The sequence below is a fragment of the Sycon ciliatum genome, chromosome 7 (genome assembly GCF_964019385.1).
Source record: "Sycon ciliatum chromosome 7, ocSycCili1.1, whole genome shotgun sequence".
NCBI lineage: Eukaryota > Metazoa > Porifera > Calcarea > Leucosolenida > Sycettidae > Sycon > Sycon ciliatum.
This window is the reverse complement of record NC_088649.1, coordinates 20,469,583-20,484,503: the sequence shown is the minus strand read 5'-3', so window position 1 is coordinate 20,484,503 and position 14,921 is coordinate 20,469,583. Positions and strand designations below refer to the sequence as shown.

The 14,921-nt window shown below is 48.2% G+C and overlaps 1 protein-coding gene across 1 annotated transcript in view; it reads right to left on the bottom strand.

Moving 5' to 3' along the window:
- LOC135820596 (uncharacterized) overlaps positions 1 to 14,921 on the bottom strand; it is a 54,144-nt gene that overhangs the window by 15,560 nt on the left and 23,663 nt on the right. Inside the window, exon 12 of the mRNA XM_065333653.1 lies at positions 2,247 to 2,369. Coding sequence (XP_065189725.1) covers positions 2,247 to 2,369 — 123 coding nt within the window. The remainder of the gene's footprint in view (positions 1 to 2,246; positions 2,370 to 14,921) is intronic.

The following is a 14,921-nucleotide window of genomic DNA, read 5'->3' as shown; positions in this document are numbered from 1 at the left end:
AACTCTAAAATGCAGAATTGAGACCTCCAGATACGGGGGTCGACTTATAACCGGGGTCGACTTACAACCGGTAAAATACGGTAATACACAGCCGGTAATGATCGACACTAATTCCAGGAAATAATGAAATCTGCTAATCTGGCGTTTGAGTGTTTCTTGGTTCTATTGTAGTATTCGTTGTTGTCCTGTCCAGTGCTGGGATCCAGCGGATAATGCTCCGAAAATGGTTTGTTTAGTTCCAACCATGATGCTACAAAAGCTACTTTATAACGAGAGAGCTTGAAATTCAGGGCCGTACGCTATGCTTTTTCGCCTAGCTAGCTTGATCCTTGAAGGGTGGTGGCGTTCCTATGTATGCGGAAAGCCTCAGTCTCACGCGAACTGTGATTTTTTTTTTTTTTAGCTCATCATGCATGTTATTAGAACTGATGGAAATGTTTTTTCCATTGATTGGCTACATCAAACTTTCTCTTTGCATCCGTTCGAGAGTATACCGGTAGTACGACACCGCCATCCACCTTGATGACCTAGGCAAAAAAGCATAGGGATGTTATAATTTTTTCCATTTCTCCGATTCTTTCTCAAGACATAACCTGGGATTTGAACCCGCACTATCGCCTTTCATGCATTCCCCCGATACAATTCGCATACATACTAGTTCTTCCAAGTTGCTCCACATTATGATCTTGCATTTGAAAGCCCTATATGGATATTGTGGCAAGCTGTTCGTGGCCAGGCCCAGCTGTTTTTGCTTGTACGGTAGGGTACGGAACGGGACACGTACAGTCGAGGCTAATACGACACCGTCTACCACCTTGATGACCTGGGAGAAAAAAGGATAGGGATGTTATAAAATTTCCTCCGATACTCTTCATACATACTCATTCTTCCAAGTTGCCTCACGTTATGATCTTGCATTTGAAAGCCCTATTTGAATATTGTGGCCAGCTGTTTGTTGCCAGCTGTCTTTGATGGTACGGTACGGTACGGTACGGGACAGGTACGGGATAGCGCCAGGCATGCCAATGCCACAAACAAACAAGTAAACTTAGAAGTTGTGACTTCGGCGGTAATAGTCATGAAGTTGATTGTTCCAACTATGCAGTCAAGTGTCAAGTTCGGCAAGAAGCATGTGTTCCTAGTTGGAACAATCAACTTCAAACAAATAATCACTAAACTAAAGCTGTGTGGTCCTTGGCTTGCGCCATAAGTTACTGAAGTAATGTATTTTGCACAGCTACGGGATTTAATTATAATTTTTCGACATTACTAATAGAAGAATTTTTAATCCAGCGTATGCGCCAAGAGTGAATAGCAATTGAATAGAGCGGTTGTCAGTTGACAAACTCTTTTTATTCCCGTAGCTGTGGAAAAGACGTTACTTCAGTAACGTCTGGCGCTAGCCAGGGTCTACACAGCTTTAATTCCGTGTTTGCTTGTTTGTGCCTATGCTTTTTTTGCCTAGGTCATCAAGGTATCTCTCGCTCTGTGTCTCTCAACCTCTGTCTCTGTCTCTGACTATGTCTCTGACTCTGTCTCTGACTCTGTCTCTGACTCTGTCTCTCTCTCTCTGTGTGTCTCTCTGTGTCTCTCTGTGTCTCTCTCTGTCTCTCTGTCTCTCTGTCTCTCTGTATCTCCGTCTGTCTGTCTCTCTCTCTCTCTCTCTCTCTCTCTCTCTCTCTCTCTCTCTCTCTCTCTCTCTCTCTCTCTCTCTCTCTCTCTCTCTCTCTCTCTCTCTCTCTCTCTCTCTCTCTCTCTCTCTCTCTGTCTCTCTCTGTCTCTCTCTCTGTCTCTCTCTCTGTCTCTCTTTCTTTCTTTCTATCTCTCTCTCTCTCTGTATCTCTGTCTCTGGCGCTGGCTCTGTGACTGTGACTGTGTCTGTCTCTGTGTGTCTCTCGACCTCTCCCTCTGTCTTTCTGTTTCTCTGTCTCTGTCTCTGCCTCCTCTGTCTCTGCCTCCTCTGTCTCTGCCTCCTCTGTCTCTGTCTCGTTTACTGTCTCTGTCTCTGTCTCTGTCTCTCTCCTTCTCTCTTTCTCTCTCTCTCTCTCTCTCTCTCTCTCCTTCTCTCTCTAGCTGCAACCTGTTTTCCAGGCAGCTGTAAAACGTACAGGTGCCTGTCTTGTGAATACCCCATAAGACTGTATTTCACCGAGCGCAACTGAAGTTGCCAGAACAAAACCCAAACATTTCAGTTGAAGTTCTATTTGGCCTTTCGCATTACCATACCAATAGTAATTGTAACATACCTTGGCAGGACCTGCCGTTACCTGAAAACCCAGCGTTACATATGCAGTTGTAGGACCCAACCGTGTTGGTACACATAGCTTTGGAGTCGCAATTGTGAGTCTGATGTAGACACTCATCTCGATCTAGACCACCAGCCAGGTTGAAACACAAGAAATATATACATGTATAATTACACAGGGGGAAGTGGTCCCGTCCACCGCAAAGAGGGCTCAACAGCGCTGGGGTGCACTGGAGCTAGTACACAATGGAAGCGGTCCTCACCAAGAAAACACAATCCGTTGCTACTCCGAGTTTCTGAGAAACTCGGAGTAGCAACGGATTGTGTTTTCTTGGTGAGGACCGCTTTCATTGTGTACATGTTTAATTATGTAGGAGGGACAAGTCAAATTCACGTAATGGATACAGTTAGCACTACTACACTGCCGGTAATGATCGACACTAATTCCAGGAAATAATGAAATCTGCTAATCTGGCGTTTGAGTGCTTCTTGGTTCTATTGTAGTATTCGTTGTTATCCTGTCCAGTGCTGGGATCCAGCGGATAATGCTCCGAAAATGGTTTGTTTAGTTCCAACCATGATGCTACAAAAGCTACTTTATAACGCGAGAACTTGAAATTCAGGGCCCTACGCTATGCTTTTTTGCCTAGCTAGCTTGATCCTTGAAGGGTGGTGGCGTTCCTACGGATGCGGAAAGCCTCAGTCTCACGCGAACTGTGCATGTTTTTTTCTAGCTCATCATGCATGTTATTAGAACTGATGGAAATGTTTTTTCCATTGATTGGCTACAACAAACTTTCTCTTTGCATCCGTTCGAGAGTATACCGGTAATACGACACCGTCCTCCACCTTGATGACCCAGGCAAAAACGCATAGGGATGTTATAATTTTTCCATTTCTCCGATTTTTTTCTCAGGACATAACCTGGGATTTGAACCCGCACTATCGCCCGCACTATCGCCCTTCATGCATTCACTCGATACAATTCGCATACATACTAATTCTTCCAAGTTGCTTCACATTATGATCTTACATTTGAAAGCCCTATATGATTATTGTGGGAAGCTGTTCGTGGCCAGGCCCAGCTGTTTTTGCTGGTACGGTACGGTACGGGACACGTACAGTCGAGGCTAATACGACACCGTCTACCACCTTGATGACCTGTGAGAAAAAAGGATAGGGATGTTATAAAATTTCCTCCGATACTCTTCATACATACTCATTCTTCCAAGTTGCCTCACGGTTTGATCTTGCATTTGAAAGCCCTATTTGAATATTGTGGCCAGCTGTTTGTTGCCAGCTGTCTTTGATGGTACGGTACGGTAAGGGACAGGTATGGGATAGCGCCCGGCATGCCAATGGCACAAACAAACAAATTTAGAAAAGCGATCCTGTCAGCTTTTCTATTATTGTGTTCACATGGCAAGAAAAACGACATCGCTATGCTACGTAAGTTTCTACGAAAGGTTTTCGGTATTTCACTTAGGCTACGTAAGGTGCTCGGTATTACAAGTGTTGTAGATCTACCAACGGGTGGTAGATGAGCTGTTTCGGATATTTCGTCTCCTGGCCTGGCTTATTTCGTTTCGGCGCTGCTGAGACCTCCTTTCGCGCAACATTACTCAATGGCAGGTGAGTTGACCAGTTCCCTTTGATTCTTTTGCTTGTGTTGACTTTTTCATTTACGAAAAGTGTGCTCATTTTGGGCGGAATGCAATAAATAATGGAAAAGCTGACAGGATCTATTTTCTAAATTTAGCTTTTCCGCTGCCGAGGCCTCCTTTTACGGAATACTCGATGACAGGTGATCTCTCAGGTTGCGTTTGGTTGGGCATTTTCAGAATGTAAATGACGACCATTCTGGAATGGGAATCGGCAAGAATCACCTGACCAAACTAACGCGCCAGAATCAATTAGGAATCACTTGACATAACAATTCCATAATGTCGTTGTGGAACGGCGGCTGTCTTTTCTTTTACCCGACTCTAGTTTCCTTGAGAGAGTCATGGTACTTCTGAGTGCATGATTCGAGGCACTTGAACCTGTTGCTACATTGTTTGGCTTGTGGCAGCCATTATCATTTTTGATTCCGGAATGAGAATGCTCATTCCAGCATGTGAGGTGGAATGATCATTCTCCAAAAAGAATCATTCTCAGCGATTCCCATTCTGGAATCATGTGGAATGTGACTAACCTAACGCACTTTTTTGACCAACCAAACGGGCGAGAATGATTCCGAGTGATTCCAAGTGATTCCCATTTGGGAATGTGACGAACCAAACGTAACCTGAGTTGACCTGTTTCCTTAGATTCATTTTCTTATGCTCACCCTTTCATTTACGGAAACGTGTGCTGATTTTATTCGGATTTAGATCCATTTTTATCTCTTTGCCCTTGCCTACAGTGTGCAAAGAACGCGAGTTCACCTTCTTGACGGCAAGGCTTATTATAGATGTGTTGTCTCTCTCTCTCTCTCTCTCTGTCTCTCTGTCTCTCTGTCTCTCTCACTCTGTCTCTCTCTCTCTCTCTGTCTCTCTCTCTCTGTCTCTCTGTCTCTCTGTCTCTCTCACTCTGTCTCTCTCTCTTTCTGTCTCTCTCTGTCTCTCTCTCTGTCTCTCTCTGTCTCTCCCTGTCTCTCTCTCTCTCTCTCACTCTCTCTCTCTTTCTTTCTATCTATCTCTCTCTCTCTCTGTGTATCTCTGTCTCTGGCTCTGGCTCTGGCTCTGTGTCTGTGTCTGTTTCTGTGTGTCTCTCGACCTCTCCCTCTGTCTTTCTGTTTCTCTGTCTCTGTCTCTGCCTCCTCTGTCTCTGTCTTTTTTACTGTCTCTCTCTGTCTGTCTCAGTCTCTGTCTCTCTTATTCGCTCTCTGTCTCTCTCTCTCCTTGTCTCTCTAGCTGCAACCTGTTTTCCAGGCAGCTCACGGATACTGTAAAACATGCGATTTTCTGTGTCTCTGATTTCGGTGATTTCGATAGAGAAGCCAATCATCTAAATCTAAATTCCACCTAAAGGCACCCGGTCACTCCGCAGTGCAGCACCTGCCACCGGAGTTTCAAGTCCAGCAGCGGCTTGGCCAGACACAAGTGCGACCACACGAAACGAAGGACAGTGTCGGAAAGGGCCGACTTCCCGCTTGAGAGCCCTTGCCAAAGGAAGTTCCGACTACATCACCATCTAGTGCGCCATCAGAAGTGCTGCTCCTCAGCCTCTTCCACCCCTCTCCCCTGACGGGGACCGTGTAACCTATCAAGGCAACGTGTATCAAGGTTAGGTCAAGGTGTGGGGGTATGCGTGTGTGTGTGTGTGTGTGTGTGTGCGTGTGTGTGTGTGTGTGTGTGTGTGTGTGTGTGTGTGTGTGTGTGTGTGTGTGTGTGTGTGTTGTGATCGCTCCCACACTCGGCATCCACACAGAGGCATTTCTGATGCGGCCCTCGCCCCTGTTTGTGTTGGTTCGAACCAGATTGAGTGTGTAACGGAGTTTCGCTACCTTGGGTCGATCATCGATACGTCTGGCCGGTGTTCGAATGACATCTGCTCCAGAATTGCGGCTGCCTCCTGTGCGTTTGGCTCCCTGCGAAAGCCAGTTTTCAGCAACCACCATCTGTCTGTCCGCACCAAGAAGAATATCTTCAATGCACCATTCTGCTGTACGGTGCTGAGTGCTGGGTTCCCCTCCAAGCCAACATCCGGAGGCTCTCCATGTTCTACATGCAGTGTCTGCACACCGTTTTTGCCATAACAAGGTTAGACGCCTGGCATGAGCGGATCAGCAATGATCAGATGCTGGAAATGTGGGACGACACGCGCCCACTTGCTGTCCGGATTCGCCATCGACGACTTGAGTGGCTGGGTCATGTTGCTCGCATGCCACAAGAGTGCATCCCGAATATTCTGTTGTTCGGTCTGCTCCCATCCCGCCGTCCACCTGGCGGTCCACGCAAACGCTGGAAGGACTGCATAAGTGCAGACCTGAAGGCCCTGAATGCTGTGGAGGGATGGTACGATCTGGCAGATTCTCGCCCCGATTGGCGCCGCATGTACCGCTGTTTCGAGCCCGAACCGCCCACACCCAATATCCATTGCCAAGTATGTGATCGGTACTTCTCTTGCCCATCAGATGAGAAGCGTCACAAATGCTTGGCAGAACGGCAGAAACCAGTGTGCAATCAGGCTTGCGCTTGCCAGTGTTGTCTCTGCCAACGTTGGTTCCGCAGCCCCGGTGGATTGTCTACCCATCGGTGCGATCACGGACCTGCTCCCAACATCGAGCACCCCGGCAACCCGGTCACTCCGCAGTGCAGCACCTGCCACCGGAGTTTCAAGTTCAGCAGCGGCTTGGCCAGACACAAGTGCGACCGCACGAAACGAAGGACAGCGTCGGAAAGAGCCGACTTCCCGTTTGAGTGCCCTTGCCAAAGGAAGTTCCGACTACGTCACCATCTAGTGCGCCATTAGAAGTGCTGCTCCTCAGCCTCTTCCACCCCTCTCCCCTGACGGAAACCGTGTAACCTATCAAGGCAACGTGTATCAAGGTCAAGGTCAAGGTCCAGGTGTAATAGTTCTTCATTGAGCGAAGGAAGAAGAGAGCGTTTATTACTGAATATACTGGTTATATATATGAGAGTAGGTGTGACACAAGGTGATAAGGTGTGAGTGGTGAAAGTAGGTGTAAAACTGTTACACCATCCCCTCCCCAACGGAAAGTTCCGTGGCTTTAACCAATTGTTAATCACGGAACCCAAGAGCATGGAATACAGTAATATCATGATGGTGTAGCAATGCAGCAGGTGGCAAGGAGCAACAGAATACCCAATTGTCAGGACCGGAAGCCTGTGTAACTAAAAAAACTCAATAATGTCAGGAACTGAACGCAAATAACCACAACATGGAGGAGCTGCAGACCATGCTATCACTTGCGTAGACTAGATAGATAGTTCCGCAGCTGGACAATGTTTTTACCTGACTCGTCAACCAAGTTACTAATGGGCTCCCATGTTGCCTCGCCAACGGGGTAACCCTTCCAAAGCACCAAGTACTGGCGCTCACCCCGGTCATCTCTGTGCTTCAGGATGGCCTCCACCATATAGCGGGTGTTTCCGTCCAGATCCATAAACGGAGGGGGCACTGGCTGGCGTCTGTTGGGAATGGTGTTCTGTTCGTAGTGTCGCAGGGCAGTGACGTTGAATACAGGATGACAGCGGAAAACGGACGGCAGCTCCAATTCGTAGGCGTTCGAGCCCACCTCCCGAACGACGCGGAACGGCCCAAACCATTTTGGTTGTAGCTTGCTCGATGGCTGTTGTCGGGCCTCCGGTGATATCAGAAAGTCTCTATAGACCAGGGCCAGGTCTCCCACCTTAAGACGGCTAGGACTCCTACCCCTGTCGGCATACAGGGCCTGGCGGGCTTGAGCCGCAACAATACTATCCTGCGCTTTCTTAAGCGCATCAGATCTGGCTTGGATCCAGTCTGGCCTAGTTCTCTGCGCTCCCGTTCCCAGAATGAAGTCTGCGGGCACCTTCGGGTTAAAACCATAATTCAAGAAAAAGGGAGAATTACCAGTGGATGCTTGCTGGGAATTGTTGATGGCATACTCACATATGGGTAATAGTGCGGCCCAATTATCTTGCTTGTGGTTAACAAAACACCTGAGAATATCGGCAATTAATCTGTTCATTCGCTCTGTCTGTCCATCTGTTTGAGGGTGATTAGCCGTGGAAAATGACAACTTAGTACCGAGCAAACGAAACACTTCCTGGAAGAACTGGGCCGTAAATCGTGGGTCACGGTCACACACTATAGAAGAGCTAAGACCGTGAAGACGAAAAACATGCTGAATATACAAATTGGCACTGCCCTCGGCATCTATGGTTGCTGTTGTGGGTACTAGGTGAACACATTTTGTGAGTCTATCTACAAATGTGTAAATTGCATCATGACCTTCGGGTGACTTGGGTAAACCCATGATGAAGTCCATGGTAATATGGTCCCAGGGTTGCTCGGGCACAGGAATTGACTGGAGAAGCCCAGACCTTAATTGAGCACCCTTAGCGCGCTGACAGACATCACACGATTTAACAAATTTCTTAACATCCAACCCCATGCGCGGCCAATAGAAGTGACGAGCGAGCTGGAAATACGTTCTGTCCCTGCCGGGATGACCTGCGGCAATGCAGTCATGGTGCTCCTGCAAGAGTTGTAGTCGAAGTGCGCATTTGGGAACGCATAACCTGTTACTAGGGGAAGATCGCAAGTAAAGATGATGGGCGTCACCATCCCAGAGACATGCCTGGTGAACGTTGTCACTCGGAGAACGACGCATCCTCTGGATGATAGGCCATAACTCTGCATCGTGTTGATATGCTTCTGCTACCGTCTTCGAGAACTGATCATCAATTGCCAGAGCAAACTCAAGAGCGTTACACTGTGCAGCAGTCAGTTTTGTTTGAACTACTGAGATCTCGCCCGGCTGAAGGTCAGGACGACGAGACAAGGCATCAGCAGCCGATTGTCCCTTCCAGGTTTATGATGGACCGTAAAGTCGAAATCCGCCAGTAACTCTACCCAACGGGCCTCCCTTTTGGTGAGGGTAGGTTTGGTTCTCAGGTGTACAACGGCCATGTTATCCGTGAACACATCGAAATGCCCAAAGAGGTACACTCGCCAACACTTCAGGGTTTGGACTAGAGCGAGGGTTTCTCTTTCTCCGGCTGTGTAGTTGCGCTCGGCGGAGGACAGTCTCCAGCTAGCATAAGCGACTGGATGCCAGAGATTTCCTGGTTCGCTTTGCTGCAGGACCACCCCAGCAATGGCAAAATCGCTAGCGTCGGTTTCTACTCGGAATGGCTTTTTAACATCAGCAAGTCGCAATACGGGTCACGCACTCAGTAAGGCCTTCCGCAGCTTCTCAAATGCAGACTGACGTGCGCTGTTCCACTCAAAACGCGAGTGTTTCCCTGTGATTTCCTCCAAAGGTCTCGAAATCATGGAATAGTGATCAATGAACCGTCTGAAATAGTTCGCGAAACCCAAGAACTGTCTCACTTCCTTTATAGAGGAAGGCGCAGGCCACTCCTTAACCGCAGCAATTTTGTTTGGGTCGGGAGAGATAGATAAACCACTCAGCTTGTGGCCTAGGAAGATGACATCCCGCAACCCAAATTCACACTTTGAGGGTTTGCAGAATAACTTGTTGGCTCTCAAGGTTTCCAAAACAGTGCTGACATGCCTCAAATGCTCGCTCCATGTTTTACTGAAGATCAGGATATCATCAAGGAATACGACCACGAAATCACGTAAATAGGGCTGTAGTATTGAATTCATCAAGGCCTGGAATGTGGCAGGCGCATTGGTTAGACCAAATCCCATTACCCGAAACTGGAAATGTCCAAAGGGGGTATTAATGGCCGTTTTGGGTACATCTTTTTCACTAATTCTGATTTGGTTGTATCCCGAACGGAGGTCTAATTTCGTGAAGTAGCGAGCCCCTTGGACGGTGTCGAACAGATCGTCAATGTTCGGAAGGCAGGCTTTGTTTTTAATAGTGATCTTGTTTAGATCCCGCCAGTCACAAACGATTCGTAATGACCCATCGGCCTTCTTAACAAAGAACACCGGGGCTCCGTACGGGGACTTACTAGGCTCGATGAATCCTTTACCCAGGAGGGCTGTCAGCTGCTTGTGTAGTTCATCCATCTCGGGCTTGGATAGTCGGTAAGCTGCCTTGGATGGTGGCGTTGAGTTGTGTTCGACCTCAATCTCGTGGTCCACCGACCTTTCTGGGGGAAGCTGTGAAGGGAGGTCATCGGGGAACACGTCCGAGAATCTTTGCAGCAGCTCATCGAAGTCACGCTGCTTGTCCGGAGGTTCCTCCTTCCGAGGCTCATGTGACGAACTGTCGTCGGGGGAAGATTGCCAAGCCAGGTAACCCTCTGCGCCTTGCCGTAGCGCATGTCGCGCTTGTTTGCCAGAGATGAACATCAGCTCCGAGGGAACAGCAGCGTCGCCTGTGGGTTCACCCGCGATTAGGGATTCGGCACCCAGTTTGACCTCGTTGGTGCGGTAGTTGATAGCTGGGTTATTCCGGGTCAGCCAGGGTTTTCCCAGGATCACATCATATCGATCAAGGCGAAAGACCGTCAGGCGCTGGTCATCGCCATAGCCTCCTATGGCCAAGCGAGCGTCGGTGGTCTCTAGCGGCCGCGAACTGGTTGATCCGTCCGCCAAGGCCACCTTTAGAACCTCCTCCACGATCTTCGTTTTCATCTTTTGTTTTCTTGCGAATCGTTCCGAGATAAAATCGTGTGTTGACCCGCAGTCGATTAACATTGTCGCTCGGTGGCCGTTCACCTTTCCGTTCACAACAAGGAGATCGTGGTCCCGCGCGTGCGAATCCAGGGCAATGTTGCTGACGTAGCTCCGCACGCACTGTGGGGCTTGAGACTCCAGGGTGTCGTCGCCATCATCAGTCTCCACGTCGTCTGTCTCCAGGCAACTAAACCTGTTGGCGACTGGCACGGTGACCTTGGGTGCTCTCTCACACGCCAGTAATCGCACCCCTCTTTTTACTGGCGTCCAGCGTTTGGGTTCGGGTCGCATTGACGTGCCAGATGACCAGGTCGGTGGCATATGTAGCATCGTCGTTCCGTTTCCTCGCGATTGGCACGGGGACCAGGAACCGACAGTGGACGACGTACCAGGTTCCCCTGCTGCTGTTGTACCGTAATGAAGGGCATCACTTGCGATACGGCGAGCGCTGCTTCTGTCGCCTTCTGCAGGGTTGTAGGATGCTCCTTCATGACTTCACGCCTGAGCTCCGGGGCCAGGCCCCTGACAAATAGTACTGCGCGAGAGTGGCCATCCAGGTCAGTGATTAAAAAACTGAGCCGCGAGAATTCTGCGATGTAGTCTCCTAAGGCGCCGCGCTGGGAGAGGGAGAACAAACTCCACCGAGCTCTCTCTTGGTCGTACTTCACACCGTAAGCCGCCTCTAATGCCTTCTTCAAGGACGACCAGTCTGGGTATGCAGCGCCGGCTTCCAGGGAAGTCATCAACCACAGACGCGGATTTCCAGCGATATAACTGGCTGCAAACTCAGCTTCACGTTTAGGATCCGCGAAGCGCCACGAAGCCAAGGCCAACTCGAAGGCAAATGCCCATTCCCGAAACGTGGTGGGATCTCCGGTGAACACGGGCGGCTCCTTGAAGTGTGGGCGATCACGCGGTGCAGGCTGGGAAGCTGAAGCACGAGACTCCGGAACACACTGGGGTGACGACTGAGTAGAGGGTAGAGCTTCCTTCCGGAGACGGTTGACGATCCAGATGCTGACGACGATAGAGCTGATAGCCGAGGCCAGAACTAGGCCCACGAACGACCACAGGGGATGGAGATCCATCGTCTTGCTACCAATGTAATAGTTCTTCATTGAGCGAAGAAAGAAGAGAGCGTTTATTACTGAATATACTGGTTATATATATGAGAGTAGGTGTGACACAAGGTGATAAGGTGTGAGTGGTGAAAGTAGGTGTAAAACTGTTACACAAGGTGTGTGTGTGTGTTTTGTGTGCGTGTGTGCATGCGTGCGTACGTGTGTGTGTGTGTGTGTGTGTGTGTGTGTGTGTGTGTGTGTGTGTGTGTGTGTGTGTGTGTGTGTGTGTGTGTGTGTGTGTGTGTGTGTGTGTGTGTGTGTGTGTGTGTGTGAAGGAGGGAGGGGGGGGGGGGATTAAAGACAGAAACATAAAAGTTGCCATGCATGGCAGGGTAAGTGGAGTTAGCAACCCATCATTATTCTTGCCATAGGGCAACACATGCACAATCAAACCTCGTAAGGACGAACTTGAAGTCACTGAACAACTTTGTTTGTCTTATCGGGAGTTTTTCTTATCCAGATCTGACAAATAAATCATATGGATTGTATTTACGTGAAGGTGCTTACTGTGGTAAGTGGGAAGCATTTATTCTCAAAATAAGCCAGAAACAGGTAAGTGCAATGTGCTAGAATTCGTGACTGTGCTTCCATATACAAACAAATACATTACGATAAATCCATGGATGGAATATGAGTGATTACGAGTGTGCATGTTAAGCACAGCGTGTCAACATTCGAGTTTTATAATGTGTCCACCCGAATTCCTTTTTATTAGGGGTGAAACGGTTACCCTTTAAGGTAACAAACGGGTATCTGGCTTAACGGGCGGGTTATCGGGTACCCTTTATCCGCCATACTTTTCCAAAAACGTTGCATTTGCTTGGGATCGTAAGCGCAACATGTCTTTTGCAGGCATTCTGATAGGAGAGCGATTTTCGGGCAACAATTGCAACAGTAGCCTTCCGGATTTCACGCCGGGAGGATATGCGAAATCATACAAGTACACTACACCGCGACAAGCACAGTGTGCACAATCACTCCGCTACAAGCTAACAGTCGAAATTGTCGTAGCTACAATGGATACCGTGATATGTAGCAGGATTGAACGAGGAAAAACACACTCAAAACTGTGCACTGAACTGTACAACTGTACAAGCAAGCTTCTAATACTGTACCCTACAATCCTACAAGACTATCGGGTACTCGTTTGCTAACGGATCAGCAGCTAAACAGACGGGTATCCGGGTTACCCGGATCACCCCTTTCACCCCTACTTTTTTATATTGCACACACAAAAAATTGTCGGCACCCTCTGCGCGTACATCTTCACTACCAGTAGGAAATATCCCAGCTCTCTGCGGCGAACCAGGTCAGCGCTGTGCGCATGGACGTCTTTAAACGCGAGCGGTCGAAATTTGTATGTACAAATGGTAAAGGGTTAAACGAGAGAGCTTGGAAGCTCAGGGCCCTACGCTATGCTTTTATGCTTTTATGCCTAGCTCATCGTACATGTTATAAGAACTGATGGAAATGTCTTTTTCGTTGATTGGCCACATCACTGTATTGCAAAAACGTTTCAATCGGTTTGAATAATGAGTTAGGCAAAAGTATTTGCATAATTTATTGCGGATTGTTATTTCTCTAATAATCATCTACTTTTGTTTTTCTCCTTTTTTTCTTTTTATCTCCTTATATTGTAAATCAACAAATTTTGGCCGATGAGAAATAGAAACCTCTCTATTAGAGAGGTTAAAAGATGCACTTTATTTCCGACGTGACGCGCAGTTTCACGTCAAATTTGAAATCGATCGGTATTTTTGCTCTCACATGCATCCATTGCTCGATCATGGATCATTTGCCTATATGACAAACGTTGGCCTGCGATTTACTTTGGCCAGTTGGTACCAAGCGGCGAAATCAGCGAAATTAAATCGCCAGCGAACATTAGTTGATTTTAATGCAGTAATCGGATTTTCTGGCCTTTTTGTAGTGATACATGTACATTGACCTGTTGAGCCAATGACGACGCCGAATGCATGGTTGCCTGTGGAGCACATCAGGGCTTGGCGGATAATGCCGGCAGAAAAATTGGCAGAATTCGGTACTTTTTCTGGTAAGTTTCATGCATGTTTGGTATGTGGATAAAGAAATGGAGCAGAATTCGAGGAATTGCCCGCCATAAGGTTTGTATGGTTCTGCCAATTTCGGTGCAAAAAAAGCAGAATCTGCCACCTTTTCGAGCATTATCCGCCAAGGCCTAGAGCACATTACATAACTTTACAGTCTCCTAAATACGTATCCTGTCCGACGGCAAAAGAGGCTGCAGATTTAGTTTTTCTGCGCGTCGACGGGATGTCTGCGACGCGAAAGTTCAGCTCGCGCTATTTGGCTCGCACGTCGAAAAATCAACGCGAGTGACCTGCAGCTCACGTCCAAAATTTGGACATAACATAACTTTACAGTCTAAATACGTATCCTGATCGACGGCAAAAGAGGCTGCAGATTTAGTTTCTCTGCGCATCGACCGGATGTCTGTCCTGACGTTTACTGGGACCGGCGCTTACTCCGCCGATCACGGGCGTTCTGGACTCGACGTCACGGGATGTCTGTCCTGACGTTTCCTGGTGCCGCCGGACTCTACCGATCACGGGCGTTCCGGAGTCGACGGGATCTCTCTTCCGACGTTTCCTGTGACCGGCACTGAATCGCTCGTTCACGTTTATTTTGGAGACGACGGGATCTCTCTTCCAAAGTATGTTTATGCTGACGCATCCTATCACCTAATCGGCGTCTATTCTAATTTAATTTCCTCCTCGTCTCCCTATTTCTTTCTAAATCTCCCTCTACATCAGGGAGTCGTATACATAATACGACGAATATTGGTACGGTACGGGACAGATACAGGAACCCGCAAATATTGTGGACAGCTGTTATGTACAATCCTGTAGAGCCTTTGTAGTCACAGATACGGGACAGATACGGGATAGCTCCAGCCGTGACACAAACAAACAAACAAACAAACAAACAAACAAACAAACAAACAAACAAACACCAAATTAAAGCTGTGTGGACCCTGGCTAGCGCCAGACGTTACTGAAGTAACGTCTTCTGCATAGCTACGGGAATAAATGTCAGGTTGAATGCCCTGTTGCATGCCGCCCGCATCGAGGGTGAGCGCCACACATGAATGCCACGTTGAGTGTCTTGTTCAATGTCATGTAGATTGCCACGTTGCACAGAGTACCACACGTGCATGCACCATGTTTTTTGGACGACATGGTCACCGTGACGCGCGGTGCACACAACCG